General features: G+C 44.9%; 1 protein-coding gene across 1 annotated transcript in view; it reads right to left on the reverse strand.

Annotated features, from left to right (window-relative positions):
- Nucleotides 1-8,151, reverse strand: part of MTURN (maturin, neural progenitor differentiation regulator homolog) — a 30,097-nt gene extending 21,946 nt beyond the window's left edge. The window contains exon 1 of the mRNA XM_069088629.1: nucleotides 7,434-8,151. Coding sequence (XP_068944730.1) covers nucleotides 7,434-7,595 — 162 coding nt within the window. The 5' untranslated portion in view covers nucleotides 7,596-8,151. The remainder of the gene's footprint in view (nucleotides 1-7,433) is intronic.
- Between the last annotated feature and the right edge of the window lie 17,263 nt (nucleotides 8,152-25,414).

A 25,414-nucleotide genomic window follows, 5' to 3' on the forward strand; every position in this document is an offset into this window, starting at 1 on the left:
AGGTCTCCCCTTCTGGGGTTGAATTCAAATATATCAGTAGTACTTGCCCTCAGCCCACATCACTGAAAGCATCCCGTAACTATGGTAAATGCAGAGAATCTTGACTGGATATAGGAAGGGACCCCTCAAGCCCAACTCAGGCTTGAACATTTAAGAATCTCCTTTACCTCATGCCCACCAAGAAGCCTTGGCTTGAAGACGTCCAGTGAAAGGCATCTCATGATCTCCTAAGACTGCTCCACTCTCAGAGACCTTTGACTGGAGAAGTATTTCCTGACATCACGGGTCTAGCTGCATTTCTGCCCCTTCTCTACATTCCCTACACACTTTTAGTGTGCTCTTTGGGGCTAAATAAAACATATTTATTTCTATTTCTTCCTTTCCCTAATTTCTTTTTTAGCAACAGGACAGCTAGCAGTATCCTCAAGGTTAAATGCCATTTGAATAGATTACTCTCCACCACTAATCTAAAGAGTAGGCAAATGCCTTGGATCATATTTAAATGAGTATCATCTCATCAGTTCAAGGATTTTCCCTCCAGAGATGAAGATTGCAATTCTTCTATGCCTGCCTATTCTGCACAACTCTCACCCATAGCCTCCCCAAAATCCGTGTGTTGGTCTATCCAATGAGTTGGACATGTTTGTCATGTTCTCCTGATATCTCAAGGGTGCTGGTGGATCTATTTGGAGGTCTTCCCATCACCCCTCACTCCTGCCATGGAACCAGCCTGTCTTGTCTTTCTGTCTCCACTAATATCCATTACTCCTAGAACACAAACGATAAAATGGTAAAAGCCATGGGTCCCTCTGTTCCCAACATTTTTCCTTAAATGGAATGAAAATTGTAGCAATTCTTTCTATATTTCAGTGTTCCTTAAGGGTGAAATGAGACAAGCATCTTCGTTCTTACACATTCTGGGATGGCTATAGACCTCCTTTTCCTCTCCTATACTGTCCCAGGACAGAGATCAAGGCTCAAGTCAAGCAGTGCTCCAGGGTTAAAGAAGTCATGTCTACTGGTCTCAATCTATACATATATACACATCTGCCTGCCCATCTGGCACATCAGCTGTTACCAATAACATACTCCTGGAGCCTAATAGAATCCTCAGTAGCTCAGGGTTGGCAGGAAAGGGAAATTGGCTGACACACCAGTGCCTACCAGCCACCCTCTTGCTGGTTCCTGTAGTAAACTCATCTCTCCTCGCACTAGAAGGATGTCTCCAGAGGGGAAGGTGGGCCAGCCGCGATCACTGGAACCCTGTACCAACTAGATGCCAAAGGATGAATTCTGGAAGGGCTCAGGCCAAAGTAGGGGCAGAAGCCAAGAGCTAACCTGTATTCATCTACTTATTCAGAATCAAGGACTCAGAGCTGGAAGGGAGAGAATCCCTCCCACAACACATTTCACAAGGAGTTATCACCAAGGAGGTCACTCCCCCAAGGAGCAGTCCTTGCCCTCCAGGCAGCCCAATCCACTCTGGAATTGGTCGAAAGCTCTTCCCGATATCAAGCCTAGATTTTGTTTCTCTGCATCTTCCACTCAGCTCCTATTTCTACCTTCCACAGCCAAACACAGTAAGTCTAGTCTGTATTCTGGGAGACTGCTTCAGAAAGACAGCTATCAAGTCCGTTCTGCTCTCCAGGCTAAATGCCCCAGGTCCTTCGACTGATCCTCATATGGCTATGATATTCAGGCCATTTATCTCCTATGGAGGCCCTCCAGTGTACCAATGTCCTTTGTTAACATCACCCAGAACTGAACACAGCACTCCAGGTGTGCTTGGACCAGGGGAAGCTAGAGTAGACCTATCACCTGCCCAATCCTAGATGCCACTCTTCCTAATAAGTCTAAGGTTACATTAACTTTCTGGGCTGCCATATTTGGCAGATCTTTTTCATGGGAACTGCTGTCTAACTATCTTGCACTTATAAAGTATATTTTTTGAGCCCAGACATAAGACTTTGCATTTATTCTCATTCAATTTCATGTAGTAAGTACATTTTTATTAACATAGAGGAGAGGATGGGCTTAAATAGATAAAAGGGATGGATGAGTGGATAGATGGACAAATATAATAGATAATAGATGGATGAATGGATGGATGGATATGGGTAGCTAGGGGGTGCAGAGCGCTGGGCCTGGAGTCAGGAAGATTCATCTTCCCAAGTTCAAATCTGACCTCAGATACTTCCTAGCTGTGTGACCCTGGGCAAGTCACTTATCCCTGCTTGCATCAGTTTCCTCATCTGTAAAATAAGCTGGAGGAGAAAATGACAAACCACTTCAGTTTCTAGGTCAAAAAAACCGCAAATGGGGTCACAAAGAGTTAGACATGACTGAAAAATGCCTGACCAGCAAAAGGATGGATAGATGGAGCATCTGAGTGTTTACTATGTGCCAAGCACTGTGCCATGCATTGGGTATACACATACAAGCAAAAAGAAAGACAATCTCTATCTTTCACAAGTTTATAGTCTAAGATGGAAGGAAGCCAATCCTTAAATGAGAGCTGGAAAGTTTGGGGGAGGGAATGAGGATTGGAGGAGGTCAGATTAGCCTGACAGAAGAACTTACATAGTTCAACTAAAAAGAAACCAGGAGGAAATCCCCATACATTTGGCTCTTGCTTAGTCTTGGGGCAGTTTCTACTGAATACGCAGAGACACTTCTGTCAGTCAGTCAAAAAGCATTTATTAAGGGCTTGCTGTATGCCAGGTCAGGTCACAGCACAGGGCTGAGAATACAGAGAAACACAAAATAGTCCAGTCCCTGCCTTCAAGGACCTTTCATTCCACTGTCCCATCAATTCTAGCTATTCCAAGAGATGGTTACATTTCCCCCCCATTTTTGAAACAGATTTCACGGAAACAAGCATTCTCAAGATTTTTCTTCATCTTCTCAATTTAAGCCCTTGTACTACAGACAGAAGAGTATAGGGACAACTTGACAGGAGTTACAAGAAAACCCAGTGAAGAAAACAGTAATTTTTTTGTTAATGTAACCTGCAGAAGCAACTCTGAGAACACTCTAGCCTACCGAAGACAACCTTTTCCACCTTCTTTCAGTATTTGAATAGTTAAATTGTCAGGGCAGAAACAAAAAATTTTACAGCTTAGTCTATAGGAAGTGACATTCAAAACTAGTCCTACAAAATGCTATTTTTATTTATTATTACAAATTATGGTAATTTAGTCAGTCAATTAAAAGGTGCCTATTATGAAGTGAATTTGCTAAGTGCATATCTTCAGCATATAGCAATATATGATATTCACAGTAGTAACAATTACATAGAACTTTAAGGCTGGCCAAGTACTTTACAAATATTATCTAATTTTATTCTCAAAACAACCTTGAGAGATAGGTTTCATTATTATCCTCATTTTACAAAGGAGAAAACTATAAGGCAAACAGAGGTTAAGTGACTTGCCCAGTGTCACACAGCTAGTAAATGTCTGAGGCAGGATTTGAACTTAGGTCTTCCTAACTCCAGGTCCTAGCTAATTTATATATAAATACATGCATATGAAATTATTATGCATGAATATACATTATGATTGTTATATATTTATGTATATATATATATCAGTCAGAGAGAGAAAAGGGTGAGAGAGAGAAAGAGACAGACAGGCTAAGCAAGCATAAAATATCCTGGAAATTATTAACTTTGGGGACTATCCTAGAAAGGTAATATGACAGGAGTAGGGTCCTTAGAGGTAATACGATATCATAGAATAATAAATGAATTTGGGGTCAGAGTATATGAGTTCAAATCATGAGAGTGTTACTTATTATCTAGCTGAACTTGACCAAGTTACTTTCCCTCTCTGGTTTCCTCTGTAAATGAGGTGGGGTAGGATGGTTCATGCGGTCCTTTCCAACTTTAAATCTGGGATCCTATGTGCTAAGAAGAAGACAATGGCTAGCTTTAAGGAGATGTGGGTTCCAGCCTACCCAGCAGGAAATTCAAGCCTAGCAAGGAATCTTGCTACCATCTGCTACCATCCATGATGACTCCCTTCATCAACCCTAACATTTCAAATGTCTTGCTCAGGAATAGTAATCAACTTTATGTTACCATTGCCTCTGGAAAGGGTATGAAGATTAACTGCTCTTTGGCTCCACATATCCTATGACTCTTAAGACCAAAACTCCCTTCCTATCAACTCCACATAAGCTCTTTCAAGGGCAGTTTTTCATTTTGTAGAAAGTGCCTGGTATACAGCAGATGCTTAATAAATGTTTGGTGAATTGAGTAAGTGGTCACTTCCAGAAAGCTATCCCTAATTACCTGTCATCAATGATCTTCCTAGGGTGCTGAGAGAGCATTCTGGAAACACGAACTATGATCAAATCAGCTCTGCCACTGTCCCTGGATAGGATGTGTCAATCTTTTCCCTCAAGGTCCCACTAAACATTCCAAAAAATTTCCTTCAAACAAAGGACCTCTCGCTGACCACCACTCCCTCAGATGCATGGCTTCCCTCATTGGAACGTAAACTTTCAGAAATCAGAGACTCTCTTTGATTTTGTATTTGTATCCTCAGAACTCGGCATAGCACAGAGTAAGCCTTAATAGATGCTTTTCTTAATTTCATTTGAGTGGGTGTACTTCCTCTCCCCAAACAGAGATTATAGCATGGCCTGAGGCAAGAGTACTGGAGGCACCTAAGTGTGGCATAAAGTAACTTAACTAAGGTTAAGTCCAGGGTCATGTAGTCAGTAGGTATCAGATGTGCCTCCATTTTATAGATGAGGAAAAGGAAAACCAAAGAGGTGAAACCTGGCCATGAACACATAGATAGTATCAGAGCAGAACTTGAACCCAGTTCTTTCTGACTCCACGTCCAGCACTTCATGGATTTCCAGTGGAGTTTTCTTTCCAAAAATACTACTAGATTCCTGAGCATTCTTTACAATAACCAAAGAAATGGTAAAATGAAATGGTAAAAAAGAAAATGTAAAGCAGATTGTTTCCCATGCCTATGTGGTGTAGTAGATTGGGGGGTGTGTGTGGAAGGGGACTTGGGGTCAGAAGATCCAACACTGAATCCTGCCTCAGACCCTTATGTCCATGTGACTCTGGGGAAGTCATTTCATCTCCTCTGGGCCTCAGTTTCCCCATCTGTAAAATGAAGGGGTTGGAATGGATGGTGTCTGAGGTCCTTTTCCTCTTTATTATATAGACTGAAAAGAAGAGAGGGGAGGTGACTTTGTCCAGGATCACTCCATTTGCATGTGTCAAAGACTCAGTCCTATTCACCATGCTGCTCCTCAGAGAACGCTTCACTCTCCTCAGAAGAGAAGGCAGTTCTCATTTCTTATCACCTATGTGCATTTAATTCACCAGTACAAATGCGGTGTAAGGTTCTTGCTGTTCAGTCTGTGGGACTGTCCATGACCCCATTTGGAGCTTTCTTGGCAAAAATCCTGGAGCGGTTTGCCATTTCCTTCTCCAACTCATTTTACAGATGAGGAAACTAAGGCAGACAGGGCTAAGTGACTTGATGAGGGTCACATGGCTAGTGAGTACCTGAAGTCACATATGAACTTAGGAAGATGAGTCTTCCTGACTCCATGCCCAGGACTCTGCATCACATAACTGACCCTAGGTTTAAGGTACTGAGTTTAGTAAGGCAGAGAACCTTGCTCATTAAGGCTTACTCTAGTGGAAGTAATACACAACGGTGATACGGGGAAGGTCATAGTAAATGCATAGGAATCACGCAAGAAAAGTGTTGGGAGAAACCTAGAGGGAAAGGTCAATTTTAGTAAGGAGTCAGGAAGGCTTCCTGGAGGTGGTGTTGTCTAAGCTGGGCCTGGAAAGATGGGAGGGCCTTGAACAGATTGTGGCCAGAGTGTGGAGGAAGATAGTCAAAGGGGAAAGGGGATCAGTCCGGCTGACTTTGTGAGGTGTCTGAGGTCACTGTTGGGAATGGGGAGAAGAGAGTATAGGGTCTGAAGCCCAGGTCCTGGAGAGCTTTGTCCCAGACACAGCAGAGGGCCTAAGGATGGGCTGAACCTGGACTTGGGCTCCTCCAACACCTTCCCCCCCCCCCCAGTTTGGAGTGTCCTCCCTAGGAAGGTAGCATGCCCCAAACTCTGCAGCTCTATGTTTCTAGGACTAAAGAACAGCCCAAGCTGCTGCCTTTTGACACGGGGGTATTTAGGCTTCTCTTGTTCAGGAGCCATTGCCTGAAGGGGATCCTCTCTTTGCTTCCACTGGGCCGGCCGGGCACCGTGGGGGCATCCCCTCCCTCTAGGATGACCCCCTCCAATCTGATTCTCCTAACCCCCTTCCCCATTCCGAGTGGGAGGGAAGGAAGAAGGGCTTTGGGGGTAGGGGGCTCCTGCAGCTCCAGGCCCTAGTCCATCTGAACGCAGGGGGTGCTGAGATCTCCCAGGACTCCTCCCCAGCAGGGGAGGGGCAAGAGAGTGGGTTCCGGGCCCGGTAACTGGAGACTTCCCAAGGATTCTGTGGCTAGGGAGCGCGTTTCCAATACCCTCCTCCAGCCCCAAAGGCTGTGGCCGAAAAGGCTGCAGACCCCACCCTCCCAGGCAGTTATCCATCCACACATCCACACTCACACAAACACACACAATCCGCTAGCAGCTAATAACACGGAAGCGAGGCGGGTGCTTTAGGCGCGCCCAAGCTCTGCTTCGAGCTTGTGTCTATGTTCTGTGTGTGTGTGTGGTGTGGGTCTGTGTGTGTGTGTGGTGTGGGTCTGTGTGAGCGCGTTTTTAGGATCAGGGCGGAGATTCCGCAGAAGGTCCAGGAGCCCAGGCACGGCCCTGGGAAACGCGGCTTTGTGCCCATTTCCAGGAGCAGGGAATCACCACGGGGGATTGGAGGGTGTTTCTACCGGGTTTGGGAAAGCCGAGGAGTTGTGCAGTGTGCGAGAGGGGAGGGGACGGAGAGGGAGCCTACTGCCAGCCGGAGCAGCGGGCTGTAGAGAGGGGATCCAGTCAAGGGGCGGGGAGTGACAGAGGGCTGCAAGCCTAGGACCCCGCACCCGCCTGGGCGGGGCCTCGGGACAGAGATGGCCCCAGGAGATGCTCTCACCCCAGCCCCCGGGCTGGCTCTCTCGGGCTCCTACGCAACTCTCCCCGAATCGCGGCTGGGCCAGCCCGCAGGGTCTGAGCCGAAGCGCGGCGCCACCCAGGATCCTCCCCAAGTGCGCTCAGGCCGCTGGGTCCGCCCCCCTGGAAGTCCGCAGCCCACCCCGAGGGCGGCATCCCCTAGCCTCTAAGCCCGGGGAGGCCAGCCCAGCCCCGACCCCTCTCCACCAAGCCCCTCCAGGCGGGCTCAGGCGCAGGGGAAAGGGGAAGTCCACCTTCACCCCACCCACCCACACCTTCCGCCCGTCCATCCTACCGCTCCTAGCCCACAGTCCGGGCCAGAGGCACCTCCCTCCCCAGGCACTTACAAAATTGTCCCCGCAGCCGTTGTCCGGACACAGCACATAGAAGGAGACCCCCGGGTCAGCGTAGAAATCCATCCTCCTCTCTGTCTCCTCCGTGGCGATGAGGTCGAAGGGGGTGTTGGAGCACCATTTGTCCGCAACGTCAGCCAGCTGCTGGAAATCCATGCCGTCGGTCGCCCCCGCCTAGCTTCCCTCTCCACTGCCCGGCTCGCTCGCTCCTCCTCTCTCTGGGGCTCCCTCGCTCTGGCTGTCCGGCCCTCTGGGCGCTGCTCAGCCTCTCCCCTCCCCGAGCGCTGCGCTCCACTCGGCTAGGCTCAGCCCGGGCTTCCTCTGCTCTCTGCCTCCCAGTCCGTCGGCGATCCCGCCCGGGGAATCCGCGGGACCAGGGGGCTCCTCGCGGACCTGCTTCCAGGACCAGCTCTCCCGCTCCGGCTCCCTGGAGAACTCTTCGCGGGGACTGTTTACATGTTGTGGGTAAAAAGCAGGCGGCGGGCGGGCTGGGGGCGGGCTGCGGCTACGGGCTCGGTCCCTCCTCCTCTTCCTCCTCCTCCTTCCCCTCCTCTTCCTTCTCCCTCCCGCTCCGCGGACAGTTGGGCTGAGCGGGCAGCGTGGCCAGCGGCTGGCTGGAGTGGGGGCGGACGCTACACGAGCTCCACGGAGAGGACGGGACGCGATCGCCTCCCTCGGCTCCTCCTAGTCACCGAACAAAACCTTCCTGCCGCGCCTCCGGAGAGCGGAGCCTGCTCGGCCCGTGACGTCATAATGCTGGGGAGCCAATAGGCTCGGCTAGGAACGCTCGGAAAGGGCTACTTGGGTCCGGATACTCGAACCCGGTGATGTCACAATGGGAGCCCTTTTGGAGGGAGCCACGCTCTTCTCGCCTCTGCGAAGTGAGCCTGCCCGACTGCCTTGGCTTTGCAGGCAGGGGTAAAGTTTCCGTGAACCTAGCCAGAGAGATCACAGGATTTCAGATACGGGCATTTTTTTTTAAAACCTTAAGAGAATAGTACTTAGAAATGCATCTTGGGCTGCTAATTTGTGTTGTGATTTAGTTGTTTTTCCGCAGTGTCCGACTCTTCGTGACCCCTTTTGGGGTTTTCTTGGCAAAGATACTGGGCAGGCAAGAGGTAGAGAAGTGCTCGCTCTCTCTCTTTGTCTCTCTCTGTCTCTGTGTCTCTGTCTCTGTCTCCCCCTCTCCTCTTTCTCTCTCCTATGTCTGTCTTTCTCTGCCCCTCTCTCTTTGTCTCTCTGGCTCTGTTTCTCCCTCCCCCTCTCCTTCCCCCCTTCAATTCAGTTAAACAATTCAACGTTTTTAAAGCACTAACTTTTTGCAAACCTCTGTGGTAGCTTTTTTTAATCTTAGGATCAAATCTGGAAGGAGCCCTATTAGAGGCCAGAGTCCAACTGCCTCATTTTACAGATGAGGAAACTGAGACCTAGAGAAGTTATGACTTACCCAAGGCCCTACAGGTAGTAAGTAGTAGAGTCAAGATTGGAACCCAGGTCCTTTGATTTCAAATCCAGTGTTTTTCCATTGTAATACATTACCTCTTTCCTCTCTCCCTTCCTCCCTTTTTTTTTCTTTCTTTCCTTCAATTCTCAATCCTTCCTTTAATTTTTTTTCTCCATAATAAAGCTCTGTCCACGAGGAAGTGAATATCAGATTCATTTAAAACAATTCTCTTATACCAGTACCCTTTCCCAGTATGGTGGGGAAAACACTGGAAGAAGATTCAGTATATCAGGGTCTAAGCTTTCCCTCTAACTGTGAAATAGAATGAAGTTCTTTCCCTCTCTAGCCTTCACTTTCCTCATCACTGGGCTACAGTTGCTAAGGCCCCTTTTGGCTTGGAAGTTCCAGGATCCTTTCAGGAGATGAAGTGCCATAGAATAAATATTTCACTTGAAGAAATAGAAGTGAATCCTTCTTAGGAAGAGCATGTAAACAGCAAGTGCTTCCTATTGCCCAGGTATAGCTTAGGAGTGGCTGGACTGGAATGATTACCTTATAGCATTGTAAACCAAAGAATACAATTGAGAATGAGAATGAAATTCCAAGGGGTTTGTTGAAAGCCCACTCAGAACATGCATTGCCCTCGGTATCATAACCTTGCAGAGAAGAATGAAGTTCTTGCCTTCAAGAAATCTGTCCACTTGGGGCGGCTAGTTGTTGCAGTGAATAGAGCACCTGCCCTGGAGTCAGGAGGACCTGAGTTCAGATCTGGCCTCAGACACAACACAAAAATTAGCCATGTGACTTTGGGCAAGTCACTTAACCCCAATTGCCCTGCAAAAAGCAAAAACAAACACATAAACAAAAAAGAAATCTGTCCACTGTGTGGGAAAACTCTACCTGAATATTCTCTAAAGGTCTCAAACAGAGCTCATCTTTTCCTCCAGCTTGTCCTACCTTTTCCTGCTTCTGTTGAGGGGATCATGGTCCTTCTGGTCAGCCAGGTTTGTAACTTTGGCATTCTGCTTGACCCCTCACTTTCCCCCACATATCCAATAAGTTGCCAAGTCATGTTAATTTGATCTTCACTGAATTCCCCATCAATTAATTGCTCAGCACAGCCTCAAGCTCTCATTTCCACAACCTCCTCATTGATGTCTCTGCTACAAGTCTCTCTCCTCTCCCATCTCTCCTCTGTAGAGCCACCAAAGTGACTTTCCTAAGGCATAGTTTTGATTGTGTCACTTCCCTGTTCAGAAAACTTCTGGGGCTCTCTCTGCTCCAGGATAAAGTTGAAACTCTTCAGTTTGGTATTAGAGCCTTCACAGCTTGGCTCCAGCCCATCTTTCCCCATTTATCGCAAATTACACCTCCTCATTGGAGCCTTCTGTATCCCAGCCAACTTGGCCCACTTTGCTACTTCTACAATGCAGAACTACCTCTCTGAGCCTGCACAGGCTACCCTCCAGTACTTAGAAAACTCCCCCTTCCTAGGTGGTGCAGTGGGTAGAGAGAGTACAAGGCTTGGAATCAGAAAGATCTGAGTTCATATCTTGCCTTATTGACTATGTCACTCTGTCCTAGTCACACTCAGCCTTAGTTCCTTTACTGTAACATGAGGTTGGGCTTCATGGCCCCTAAGTTCCTTTTCAGCTCAAAATCTGTGATCTTATGATATCTACCTTTTGGAATCCCCAACCCCCTCTTCTTTGCACATCCTCCACCCCAACCCCATTGCTCTCCATCACTCCTACTGCCTTTAGAAGTATATTTTCTATTGACCTGGGAACCTGTCATAGCTGCCTAGTGGAATAGTAAATTCCCTGAGGAGAGAAACTGTGGTTTTTTTCTTCACCATTCCCAGTGCCTAGGACAATATCTTGCACATAGTTGGTGTTTAATAAATGCTTCTCGAATTAAACTGAATTAGCAGATCAGTAATCTACAGGAAAACTTTTAAATATCTCCTGCTTTTTAAAATAGATAGGGTTCAGTCAAGTTGACTACAAAGCAAATTTTAGTAAAGCAAATTAAAATTTTGTGTTGACTTTCAAGCTGAATTCCAAATGGGGAAAACCCTGAGTTGAGAGTTTTGAGTGAGGAAGGAACTGGGCTTGTGACTGGTCCTGGCACCTGCTGACCTGCATTAAAGCACATCTGCATTTTCCTCCTGCCTGGAGTGGAAGGGCCTTTTTCATCTTTGTCTCTACCACACTCTCCTGTTTCCCATTAACTGCTGGTCATCACTTCTTTCATTGTTCCTCCAGTCCTTCACCCCCACCTTGCTTCAGGTTTTCCCTCTGATATACATATTGGTCATGTGACAAGCAACTTCTCAGCAACCCCAGGCAGCTGTCTTGCAGAGTTGTGGGATGAGGGTTCCCATTGGTAGAAGGAACTTTCCCTACACTAATGAAGTCATAGGTCTGGACCAAAAGATTGATTTCATAAACAGATTGTGTGCTAAGGTCCTATTCTGATGCCTTCTAGAGATATTGAGGGGATGCTGGGATTGCCAAGGCAATAATAGTAAAAACTGACATTCAAATAGGGCTTTCAAGTCTACAGTGCTCTTTAATTCATTATCTCATTTCAATTAATCAGCAAGCCTTTATTAAATGCTACTTTGTACCCAGAACTGGACTAGGTGTTATGTGGGGATATAAAAACAAAAGGGAAACAATCCCTGCCCTCAAGCTGCTTACATTCTGTTGAGGGTGATATGTACATCCAGGTACATGGAAAACAGGGAGTGTAGGACACTAGTAGGTGGGCATCAGGAAAACCTCCATGAAGAAGGTGGAACTTGAAGAAACCAGGGATTCCAAGAGGCAGACGTATATTCCAGGTACAGGGAAAAGTCAGTGCAAGGCAATAGTTGTAAAATTAATCTCAAGATAACCAATGGAATGAGTGGATGAGAACATTTTGTTCCAGTGGTCATGAAGGTGACTTTAGCAGGTGCTGTGGAGAGCTTAGAGCTTGGTCAGACATCTAAGATGCCGAGGTCATCCACTGCACCCTGGGCCACCACCACTCAGCTTGACTTTAGTCCTGCCACTGGACTTCAGTCACTCAGAAGAGTGACTGTCAGAAGCTGACAACTTTGTGAAGCTCTGCCTCACTTAAGTCCAATTCACTGGCAAGTCAAGACATCAGTGGGTGATGTCATTGGTTCTCTTTGAAAATATAACAACATCATCCCCATTTTACAGATGAGGTTTAGGGATATGTCCATATCCATATTAGAGTGATATGTCCAGAGTCACATAGATATTAAGTGTCAGAGGTGGGATTCAAAGCAAGATCTTTTGGACTCTGGTTTTCAACCCCTCTATTGCCTATGTCTGTGGAAATCCTGTCACCATTGAAGGACCTCGGGCATCTACTACCTACGTCTGTTTTGGGGGAGCCAGTCTTGCTACATGCCCCTCACCAGACATCCTCAGAGATGGGAACATTTTTTAGGCATAGCAATTCATGAAGACCAGCCATTAAGGTCCCCTCGTGAGGAAATCACAAATCCTAGATATATTAAGGTATGAATATAAATGTTTGTTAGAAGAGAGTGGTCTCTAACTAAAAGGAATCATTAAGCATCAAAAATAGGAATCTGGCTACAAAAACATTGCTCCCTGTCTTAGAAGAATCATTCTTTGGGCTGCCTAGATTTTGTTCCACTTGCTAGGGCAGGAAGTCAGCAGATATAGACTGGAGGTAAGGCACCCACTTGTGACACGGGGGCAATGGATAAATGCCTCACTGAGTACTAATTTCATAGTTTCCCAGTTATAGCACAGTGTCCTGAAAAAGAGCAGGGCATTTTGGAAGCAGAATACCTGAGTCTGAATCCCATCTTTGCCACTGTGGGACCTTTAACAAATGATGAACCTCAGTTTCCTCATTGATAAAATGGACTGTTTGGATTGGATGATGTCTGTGATTTCTTCTAGCTAGAAAAGATCTGGGATTTTTAGAGGACCAGTCTGGGACAGTAATTTTAGAGCAGGCTTTTAAACTTTTCCCCCAACTTTCTCCAATCATGACCCCTTCTCAGGAACCTTTTACTGTTGCCAAGTTTTTGGCACAGTTTAAGCTCACGGTTTAAAAAGCTCTGTTTTAGAGGACCAGTGTAATAATGCTTCATGGTGGTGCTTTCCCACCCCCACCCCCCAAAAAGTAATCTAGGCTACATTTACCTATCCTTTTCAGTGCCTCAAGTTGATAAACCTTTTCCATTAGCCTTGACTTCTCAGTCTCCCTTATTCCAACAGAGCCATTCAGTGACCAGATGTTGCCATTTCTGCTCTTCCAATATCTGGAGCATGTGAGCCCTCCTCTCTAAACACTCAACCAACACCTGAGTTCAGGTCCTCATCATCTCTTACCCAGGTGATTGAAAACGCCTCCCAATTTGCCTACCTGCCTCAAGTAACTCTTTCCATTCTATTCCATTTTACAAATTGCTGTCAAAGTAATTTTCCTTAACTATAGATCTGAACATGTAATTCTACTACCCAGCCAACACTAGTGACTTTTTATTTCCTTTAGAATAAAACACAAGCTCCTCTGCCTTGCTTGTAAAGCCTGATACATCCTGAACCCAACCATCTTTCCAGAATCACTGGACATAACTTTCTGCACTCTGCAATGCAGACAACCTGGCCTACTGTCTGTTCCTCTCTCAAAACACTTCATTGTCCATCACTACATCTTTACATTGGCCATCTCCTATTCTTAGAATTCACTCTCTTTATCTCAACCTCTTACCCTCTCTTCCTTTAAGATGCCACTTGAACACCCTCTTCTGTGGGGAACTTTTCCTGATCCTTTTGCTTGCTAGTATCCTTCCTCCCATAGAACCATATTCTCTCTCTCTCTCTCTCTCACTTCTTTCTCCCTTCCTTCCCTTTTTTCTTTCTCTTTGTTTCCTTTCTCCCTTCCTCACCCCTCCCTTCCCTCCTTCCTTTGTTCATTACTTCCTCCTTCCTTTCCTCCCTCCTTCCCTTTCCCCATCCTTTCCTCACCCCCTTCCCACCTTCCTTTGTTTATTTCTTTCACCTTCCCTTTCCTTCCTTCCTTTCCTCCCTCTCCTTTTTCTCATTCCTTGACTTATTTCTTTCTCCCTCTCTTCCTTTTTTCTTTCTTTCTTCCCTTTCTTCTTTTATCTTTTCTATTAACTTTATGTTTATATATGTATATATTATATATCTACATATAATAAGAACTTGTCTCATCATTAGACTATAAACTTACTGTAAATAAGGATTGCTTTATTCTTTGCACCTATATCCCCAGTGCTTAGTACAGTGCCTGGCACAGAGCAGGGCCTGATTGGTTTAATCAATCAATCAACAAGCATTCCTTATGCCTACTACTATATGCCAGGGCCTGGAGAATCAAAAATCAGGGTGAAACAGTCCTCCTCTCATAGAGCTTACATTTGATTGGAGTGGGAGAGGGGGATGATGGCAACATGTAGAGATTTAGAGAATCATAGCATCCAGAATGAGAGAGAAGACAGTCCTGAGGTCCTTTGTTCTGGGCAGATTACATTGAGAGCCTTTTTCTGGACATCACAGTTTTGCAAGGATGTTGATGGGAGCAAACTTGCCCATTGGGGCTTACTAAGAGGGTGATAAGGTAAATGTCTTGTGATGAAGGTCAGGAGGACATGGACAAGAGTCTGGCTGGATAGGCTATAATCTGCAGACTTCAGAACTCTAGAATTAATGAGATCACAGCCCATTGAATATATGGGGAAAATTCTTAGTTAGAACTTTCCCAAAGCACAACAGTCTGTCTCAGGAGGAAGCAGGTTCCCTAGCACCAGCCAGCCTCGAGGAGGGGCTGGATGCCCAGTTTGGGGGGCATTGTAGAGGGGACTCTTTGTACAAGCTACTGTAGCTGGTTGCCGAGGTCTTGTCAAGTCAGTGATTCTGTAAAATCCTAGGATCCAGGAAAACTTTTTCACTATGTTTCAGCCCTTCTTGTTGACTAATAGGAATGGCATGCATGTAAAATGACCTTGGACTTGGCCTCAGGAGCCTCTAACAAAAATACTTTGAAAGCCTGCATGTTAGAGCCCAGTTTCCTTAATGGAAAAGTGTTCATTTTATCACAGAGAAAATTTGAATGGGGAAAGGAAATTGGGAGTTCATCGAAAAGAGAAGAAGAAACAGACTTGGGGCTGACCCAGATTCTCCAAGCAAAGGAAGGAGGCTGGTAGCCACATCCTATGTGATGCTTCCTTCAGGAAGGCCTGGAATCTTCTGACTTTCCTGAAGCCTCCGGAGCTGAGTCTCCATCCTGGGAAAGCCCTTTTCCCTTTCCAATCTCCCTCTAATGGCTTCTCCTTCCCCAGTCAGTTAAAAACAGGTCTGCCTCTTCCTCCAAAGAGCATTTTCCTCTGGGTTTTCTTTTCATTTTATAATTACAAGAAATTAATCAATTAACCAGACGTCACTGAGGAAGCATGTGCTAAGTCCAACCTGGCTTAAGTCTGCCATTTGCAATAGACTTTCCTCAGAGAGCCTGGACCTGTGATGGCTCTGGGCGTACACAAATGAAAATGATCCAGAAGCAGACAGAACAAGGATCTGGAGAAGCACTGGCCTGGGTGAGGAACTTCTGTGTGAGGCAAGTCCCTCCATCTGCACAGGTTGGCACCTTCTCTGTAACTTAGTCTTAGAAAATCGCTGGAAGCAGTGAGAGTTGAAAGAACTTACCCAGGGTCTCACAGCCAGCAGGCGTCTGAAGCAGAGCTTGAACCCAGGTATTTCTGGCTCTAAGTCTGGCTTTCCATCTATTATCCTGCACTTCAAGTTTACAAAATAGAGACAAGGTAATTGAGAGAGGAAGAAGGAATCATTAGCAGCTGGAAGGATCAGGAAAGGTTTCATGTAGAAGGCAGCACTTTAGCTGAAGGAATCAGCCTCTAAGAGGCAGGGCAACCCAGGCATTGGGAAGAGCCTGTGCAGAAACCCAGCAATGGGATGGAGAATGTCCTGTGTAGTGCAGAGCAAACAGGCCAGTTTGGCTGGGCCACTGAGTGTATGAAGGGGAGTCATGTACAATAGGACTAGAAATATAGCTGTAAAGGGCCCTAAATATCCAACAGAGAAATTCTAATTGGATCCCATGAGGTTAGAGGGAACCAATGGAGTTTATAAAGCAGCAGAATGACATGGTCAGATGCAGGCTTAGAGGAAAATGACTTTGGCAGCTATGTGGTGGATGGATCAGGTGGAGAGAGAAATAAAACGGAACATCTACTTGGAGTCGGGGAGGAGAGGTTTGGTGCTGTTTCCACTTAAACATTTTAACCAGGATCATTGCTCAACTGAACCCCTCTTGTCCTGCTTTCCAAGTTAAAGGAGCTTTCTACATCACCTGTATCCAAGTGCATTCTAGTCACTACTTTCCTTTATTAGAGAACACCAGCAGTGGTGAGGAGGGAATCCCATATGCAGAATTCATGGTGAATTGTCATTTTAACCTTTTTCCTCTTCTTTTTAAAAAGAAATTGCTCCTATTTTGTTTCTTTTGGTGGGGGGGAGGGATGCGGTACAGGGGAAGGTGTTGCAGCAACCAGTGATGTTAGGTCCTTCTCTAGAGAGGTTTCCCAAGAGAACTATTCCATTATCCCTGGAGGATTTGGGATTTCCTCTAGGGAAAACATCCATCTAGAAAGAGAAACAATAGTATAAACCTTCCTTAAGATCACCGATTTAGAACTTGAATGAACTTCTAGCACATCTATTCTGACCCCTTCATTTTACAGATGAGGAAACTGAGGCCCAGAGAGATTAGATGACTTACCTATATTATGTTTATTTGATCAATTCCTTCCAGAGTCTGGACAGATAATGGGCAGTGACCTCAGAGAGATGAGCCTGAGAAGGTGGAACAGAACTCTTCAGTAGGGATACCAGTACTGATGGGGAGGAGGCCCCAGGAGACTTCTCTGTGCCTCTCTATAAACCAAGGTTTGAGAGCTGAGCAGCTAGCTAACTGCATCCCAGCTGTCATTCATTGGGTTGGGTGAATCCTTCCCCTTTCTGGTCTCAGTTTTCTTATTTGTAAAACATGGGGGGGGGGGGGGGTTGGACTAGATGACCCCTATGGTCCCTTCCAGATTTAGACTGTGATGCAGTGATCCAGATAAATGTGAAATCTGCATCATCAGTCAAGCCTCTTCTCAAACCCTCTCCTCCTGGAGAGCTTTCTTTTCTTTTCTTTCTTTCTTTCTTTCTTTTTTTGTTTCTTTAACCTGAAGAATTCAGGTCATTTCCTCAAATGTCCTCCTCTTTTTGTCTGAGTAGACAGATTCTGTGTGTGAGTGAGTGACCGAGTGTAATGGGAATGTAAATTTATGTAGCTGCCATCTTTCTAAGATTGTTTTATGTAAGATCTTCCCTGCCCCTAGGCCCTTTGGTTGGCTTAAGTGTACCTGGAGCCTGTGGCAGGCTTGTTTTTCAGGAGATACTTTGTGATTGGGCAGTGGATCAAGAGGGTTGTTACATTCTCTGACCCAGGAGAAGGCTACATAAATCCCGATGTGAGGCTTTGCTTTGGGGCTCACTTTGAGAAGTGTTGTATGATTTGACCAGACCCATTGAGAGCCCCCAGGCTTTGAAAAACCCAGATGTTGATGCTTCCCTCTCTGGTAACTGACTAGGTATGGATGTAATGGTTGGACAGTTGGAGGCCTGTCTGCTCGACCTGTTTGTTTCTCTGTCTTCTTATAATTTCTGCTTGTAACCTCTGTATACTCTGAAGTTTGGGGTGCTGATTTTTCCCCCTGAACTAGGTAAATGAAATGTTTGATTGACTAAAGCAAGATTGTTAATTTTCCTTTAGAAAAGCAGATCTAAGAACCTGTGTTGGCAGCCACCCTGGGGATGCTGGGGTGCGTGCTGCTACACCAGGCCAGAATGAGAAGCTCTCAGGGGGGAGTCTTAAAGAGAAGCTCCGGTCCTTAGCCATCAGGCCTCTGACTCAGCCCCCCCATCTCTCATGTGTCACCATCAATTATCAAAGAAATCCTGTAGGAGATGTTGAGTCATTCTCACCTGACCCCTGCCATTGGGCATGATCTTCCCTACCAGACGTCACCTCAATCCTTGGTCTGCCTCTCCCGGCATACTTGTCAGGTGCCAAGATCATCAGTCAATTAATTCCCAATGAATCAGCCAGGACATATTAAGTAGTCATGATGTGTCGGGCATTGGGCCAGGCTGGAGTTTATGAAGACAGAAAATGAAGTAATTCCTGCTCTCAAAGCTCTTCTTATATTTGAGGGGTAGGGGGATGACATGTATATATAATAAGTACAAGATAAATACAATCAACAAATTAACAAGAATTAAGTGCCTACTGTGTACCAGGGGCTCTCCTAGGTGCTAAGCATTCAAAGACCAAAAAAAAAAAAAAAAAAGCAGGGCTTTTGCTCCTCTGAGGGACTTGGGATTTAAATTCTGTATGGGGAGGCATACAGCCTAATTATTTATCCATTGATTCAACATTCAGTTAGCATCTATTATGCACCCCAAAGAATGCCATTGTGATTAAGCACCTACTATATGTAAAGCAATGTATTGAGCCCTGTGGATACCAAGACAAAAATGAAACAACTCCTGCCCTCAACAAGTTTTCATCTGTGATGTCTCTGCTGTGGGCTCCACCTGTAAAAGTACAGACCATTCTCATCCTGGATGACTCTTCTCCACTCAGTATAACAGGACTCCCTCTAGACCTTGTTTTCAAGATACTAGTGGCCCCTGGGAGTTGTCCTGGATAGCCCCCATTGACCAGCTTTCCTCTCTCCCTCACCATCTTTCCTGGCCGTCCATCTCTCTGATGGCATCCTTTCTGATACTTGGTTGTTGTTCAGTTGTTTTCAGTCATGCCAGACTCCATGACCCCATTTGGGGTTTTCTCGGCAGAGATACTGGAGTGATTTGCCATTTCCTTCTCCATCTCATTTTAAAGATGAGGAAACTGAGGCAATCAGCGTTAGGTGACTAGCCCAGGGTCACACAGCTAATAAGTGGCTGAAGCCAGATTTGAACTCAGGAAGATAAATTTTAGTTACTCCAGGATCAGCACTCAATCTGCTGAGCCACCTAGCCACTGCCTTGTGATATTTAGAGGCAACAAAACATGAGTACGAGAGCTGGGGTCTGGATACCTGGGTTTAAATTCTGCTTCAGATACTTACTGCCAAGCGTTAGCTTGGCAAATCTCTGTCAGCTTCACTTTCTTCTTCTGTAAAAGGGGGATAATAACTGTGCCCACCTCCCAGGGCTGTCAAAAGAATCAAATGAGATTATATATATATATATAATGCTTTAAAAACTGTAACACAGCAGTGGCTAGGTGGTGCAGTGAACAGAGCACTGGCCACGGAGTCAGGAGGACCTGAGTTCAAATCTACCCTCAAGACACTTAACACTTACTAGCTATGTGACCTTGGGCAAGTCACTTAACCCCAATTGCCCTGCCTTCCCCTCTCCAAAAAGCAAAAAAAAAAAAAAACCCAAAAAACTTTAACACACTAAATAAAGGCTGATTCTTACTTCCTTTGTGTCCTTCTTCATTAGTGATGTGCTGCTTCAGCTCTACATGCCCACCCATTGAAAAGGCAAGCATTAAGATGCCCATTATACATGTGAAGACATGCAAAACATGTTTCTGTGTTAGCCATGTTACAGAAAAAGTGAGAAAAATAAAATGAAAAAAGTCTGTTTCAGCCAGAACTTAGAATTCGTCAGTTCTCTCTCTGGAAGCAGACTTTTCATCATGAGCCCCTTGGAATTGCTGTGGATTGTTTCATTGATCAGTGTAGCCAAGTCATTCACAGGTGATCATCATTATAATGTAGCTGTTATCGTGTACAATGTTCTCCCAGCTCTGCTCACTTCACTTTGCATCAGTTTGTATAAGTCTTCTCAGGTTTTCCTGAAACCATCCGCTTTGTCATTTCTTATATTGCTAACATTTTAACATACTTTACCAACTTCTTGCAATAACCCTGGGAGGAAGGTACTGTTATTATCCTCATTTGACAGCTGAGGAAACTGAGACAAACAGATTGAATGACTAGCTCGTAAATGTCTAAGGCAGAATTGGAACCCAGGTCTTCCTGAATCCAGGTCTAGAGCCATAGTCACTGTGGTAGTTAACTGCCTGGGGATCCAGAAAGGCTTTCATTTTGTTTTTTGTTTTTGCCTACAGTAATTTCAATATTAGTTGGCTAATGTCCAAACATGCATCATATCTTTACCCTCCCATTGTTCTGATTTCTCTGCTGCAAAGACAAAGCCAAAGAAACAGACAATGTATGAAGATGTCATTACTAAAGCAAGAGAATGAGGCCCTTCTTTTTAGCTCTGGGTTTTGGAGAGGCTAGCTGTCGGGGTGGGCTTGGATGTCAACCTCTCTAGAAAATTTTGTTGGACAGGGCCACGGTTCTCACTGGAGCCAGAAACTTGGTCTGGCTCCTGAGTCCTCCTCCCACCAAGTCACTCAGAGTGGGGAGGGTGCTGGAACTGAAGCACATTTGCCCTCTTTTCACTCTTTTAAGTCTTTTTCTCCTTGATCCAGGCATCTTCCTTTGTTTTATCTCCATAATATTTTTTTCCTCCTTTTTTTCCCCTTGAACATATTCTTTCATGCATCCTTCCTCATCATCTTCATCATCCCAGACACCTTGTGGGTGCCTAGAGCTCTGGGTCTAGAGTCACAAAGATGTGGGTTCAAATCCAATCTCAGACACTTCTTAGCTATGTGACCCTGGACAAGTCACAACGTCTTTCTGGGTTTCCTCATCTGTAAAATGGCATCTATCTCCCTGAATAGTTGTGAGGATCAAATGAGATAATACTTATAAAGAGCTTAGCACAGTACCTGGCATAGAGTAAGCGCTATATAAATGTTAGCTGCTATTATCATTGCTATCACCACCACCACCATCACCACCACCACCACCACCACCACCACCATCATCACCATCACCATCATCATCACCATCATCATCATCATCACCACCATCATCATCATCACCATCATCATCATCATCACCATCATCACCACCATCGTTATCACCATCACCATCATCATCATCATAACCACATCATCATTATCATCATTATCACCACCATCTTCCCTGAAATAGACAAATTCCAGGGACCCTTCCAGCTCGAATGCCTATGATTTTGTGAGCCCATCTTCCCTCATAGGCTCCTATAACGGACCTCAGAGGTTCTTTAGTCCAATCTCCTCATTTTACAAATAGGGAAACTGAGGGAAGCCCAGAGACTTCCAGTGCCCAACATGTAGGACCAGGATTCAAATTCAAGTCCTGTGCCTCCAATTTCATTGCTATTTCCCCCCATTGCATTTTCCTTCAACCTCTCCTATTATTATCAACAGGAAAATGGTGGTGTTTAACTTCTGCCTTTCAGAATTTCCCCTGTCATTAATGGTATTAAGCATTTCAAACCTGTCTTCTCAGTTGGTCAGCCTTGTCTCCACAAGGATTCCAGATGTCCAAGGTCCCTTCTATGGAGCCCTGCAGGTCTGCCATGCTTCACAGCACTCCAGTCTTTGCTAGTTGCATTCCTCTTCCCTCCTCCTATCAGGTATTAATTAACATCTATACATTGTCTTCATTTTTGACTTTATATTACACATTCCTTTGGAGTCCCTCTAGACGTAGGGCTTCCCCTGCTCTCAATGCAGCTTCCAGACTGGTGTCCAAGAGGATGAACATGTTCTCCTTCCAGATGGGGCCCTTCATGTTTATGATGGTGGATCTGCTCATGTCTTCCATGAACTCTATGTACAACAGGGAACTGGTCCTGCCCAGCACCTTAGTGACCTGGGCCAGCTTGATGGGATACATAACATAGCTGGTGTCCACGATGGCTGTGGTTATTGCTTGAGGAAGAGATCAAAGGACCCACCTCTACATTTTCTTTTTTTTTGCTTTTTGGAGGGCAATTGGGGTTAAGTAACTTGCCCAAGGTTACACGGGCACCTATACATTTTCAATGTATGTTAGTAAATGCTTAAATGAAAAGACAACATAATTTGTTGGAATAAGACTGTACTGAGTATCAGGAGATAGGAATTCCAGTCCTGGCTTTATGATTAAATAACTATTTGATCTTGGGCTGATCATTTCTTAACTTTTTGGGGTGTTGGATTCTTTATGAATAAAATGAAGTTACATCATGTCCAATACTTCCCTCTGAAAATTCCACGAATAAACACTATTAATTCAGAACAAAGGGCAAGTCCTCTGTAGCCAGCAACAACTCCAAGAAGTAGTTAGTGGATAAGTAGCTCTCTATTCTGATAAATGTAGGTCAGTACTTGAAGAAAGGACAACAGACCAAAGCACTATGGCACTTAAAAGGAAGTGAAGAAAGAAAGGAAGGAAGAAGAAAAGGAAGGAAAGAAGGAAGGAAACCTTTATAACAAATAAGCAGAGTCAAACTGAACAAATTTGTATCTTGGCCATGCCCCAAAATGTGTCTCCCTCTGATTATTAGCTCCCCTCATCTCTCCGGGAGGGGTGGGCAGCCTTCTTCATTATTGCTTCTCTGGAATCATAGTTGGTCATTGACTTCTTATGTCTTTTTTTCTTTTTTTAAGCAATCAGGGTTAAGCAACTTGCTCAAGGTTACACAGCCAGGTGTTTCTGGGTGGGTGCTAAGTGTCCGAGCCCGGGATTCGATCTCCAGGTCTTCTCAACACTGGAGCTGGTGCTCTTACTCTCTGTGCTACCTGGCCGCCCCAGTTCTTATGTCTTTCAAAGTTCAGTTTTACAGAGCTGTTAAAGTATCAGTTGTCCTGGTCCTGTTTATTTCATTCCTCATCAGTTTATAAAAATCTGCAAAATTGTTCATTTTTTAATATTGATTTTCTGGTACAAATAGTTCCCATGGTTCTGCTCACTTCATTCTGTGTCATTTCATTCAAGTCTTCCCAGGTTTCCCTGAAGCCACTCCCTTTCCTTTCTTACAGCATGAGAGTATTCCATTACATTCATACACCATAATTGTTGAGCCATTCCCCGGTTGAGAGACACCCCTCTCATTTCTAGTTCTTTGCCACCACAGAAAGAGCCACTATAAAGGTTTTATCCATATAGGACCTTTTCCTCTTTCCTTGGGGCATAGCCCTAGGAAGACAATAGACATGACAAACAGCAAAGAGATTTCTGTTGTGTCCCACAAATTATCCTAATGCTGGCTTTTGCTTTCAAAGCAATGTGTTTGTGTATAGGGAGGGTAGTATGAGGTGTATCACAGACAATAGCTTTTGTGTGTCACGGTGGGGCCCAAAGACATTGGGAGGCCTGAGGTGCCTGGGCAACCCAGTCTATACTCCTTTTCTGAACCCAATTCAAGGTTTCTTTCATGTAGCAGCTTCTCTGACATTTCTGGGCTCTGACTTTGGAATTCCACATCTGTCCAAATAAGGATCTCTGTAGGGTGATAGCTTTCAGAATTCTCCTTTGCATTTCTAGAGCTCTTTCCTCACTTGAGTTTGTGAGTAGTAAAACGTCGCTTAGCCCAGAACTTTTTGTAAAGGGTCTCCAAGGAACCTTCTCTGGTTTCCCTTGAATTCTTCATCAGATATTTGGATAACTACATGTGTGTGTATACATGCACACACATATAAATGGTATACATATATGTATAGATATGGATATATGCACCTATAGACATAGATGATAAAAAGATAGAGATAACTAAAGTATATATATGTATATGCAGATATAGGTTATATAGATATTATGCTAGAGATATGAAGAGAAATGGATATATTACAAAACTATCCAAAGACCCCTTTTCTCATTTATACAGTAAAAAAGCTGGATTGCTAAGGGCTCTTCTAGCTCTGACATTCTATTATTCTAGAAAATTAAATAATTAATAATAAAAGCCAGCATAAAATAAATACCCAGTGTATGGCATGTCCCCAAAGTCTTAGTCCCTTGATAAAGATTTCAGTGGCCACTGCGTGTGCCAGGCATTGGCACACAATGATTCTTCTCTAAAGGCTCTTTGGTGACATCACTGATAGCCAGATTCCCCACAGCAGGACCCAGCGTATCTCCATGGTCCAGGCAGGAGAAGCTTGGAGACTCTGGGACTTGGCAGGGGCCAAATCATAATATCAAGGCCAACACCTTTTCCTGGAAATGGAAACTGGCTTTGTTACAAAACTGACCTTGCTTTTCATATCGATTGGGGTTCTTAACAGTACCCATTTTGAAATGTATCTCTGGGCAAAGGTACAGAAACTAAAAAGTTGCAGACTAATGCAGCCAACTCTTTATTGTTGTTTTTTAAAATGTGCTGGAAGGGGCAGTCACTCTGATCTATGGGCCTCTCCATCCCTCAGTGGCCTGGAAAATGCAGTCCTTCCCCTGCCCCTCCCTCCCTTCATTCCTGTACACTGTGGCTCCTGACATACCATCTGCTTCATTACCTTCACCCCCTCTCACCAGCTCTATAGAATCAGTCACAAGTCATTAACCAGGCAAAAGCCAGGTGGGTGGGGGAGAGAACAAGAAATGCTCAGAGGTGTGGCTCTGTCCTTTACTCAGCTCGCTGGCAAAGTGGATAAAATGCTGGGCCTAGAATCAGGGTGACCTGAGTTCAAATCTGGCCTCAGACACTGTGAGACCCTGGGCAAGACTTTTAACCTTTGCTTGCCTCAGTTTCCTCATTTGCAAAAGAAGGACAATAACAGCATCTGCTTCCATGGGTGGTTGTGAGGATCAAATGAAATATTTGTAAAGTGCTTAGCATGGTGCCTTGCACACAGTAGGTGCTTAATAAATGCGCGTTCCCTTCTCCCCCTTCCCTCTTACTGTCTCTGTTTTGTCTTTTACAGACTGTCACTGACGATCTGCAAATTGTCTAATTGGAGATTGGAAAGCAGGTTGGCATTAGGTAAAGGATAAGACAGGAAGTCAGAAATGCCACTTCCCAGGAGACCAAATGGAATGTAGATGTTTTACTGTAGGGCCTGAAACTCAACAAACTAAACCATCTTAGGAACAGGCAAGAAGTGCTGGGGAGAGGGACTATTTCTTTGTCTTTTTTTCCCCAATTTTAAAATTTATTTTTAGTTTTCAACCTTCATTTCCACAAGATCTTGAGTTAAAAATTTTCTCCCCGTCTTCCCCCTAACCCCACCCCAAGATAGTAAGCCCTCTGAATACCCCTTCCCCCAATCTGCTGTCTATCCTCCCCCCGCCCCTGCCACAATTTTCTAGTAGGGCAAGATGTACTTCTATACTCGTGCCTGTATATCTTATTTCCCAGTTGCATGTTAAAAAAAAAAAACAATTTTTTTAAACACTTGTTTTTAAAACTTTGAGTTCCAGATTTTTTCCCTTCTTCCCTCCTCACCCTCCCCCACTGGGAAGACAAGAAATTCAATACACGTTTTACATATGTAGTTACACAAAACGTTTCCATAAGTGTTATATTGTGAAAGACTATAT

The sequence above is a fragment of the Petaurus breviceps genome, unplaced genomic scaffold (genome assembly GCF_028583685.1).
Source record: "Petaurus breviceps papuanus isolate PSGF00001 unplaced genomic scaffold, PetGlider_PUasm1.0 185, whole genome shotgun sequence".
NCBI lineage: Eukaryota > Metazoa > Chordata > Mammalia > Diprotodontia > Petauridae > Petaurus > Petaurus breviceps.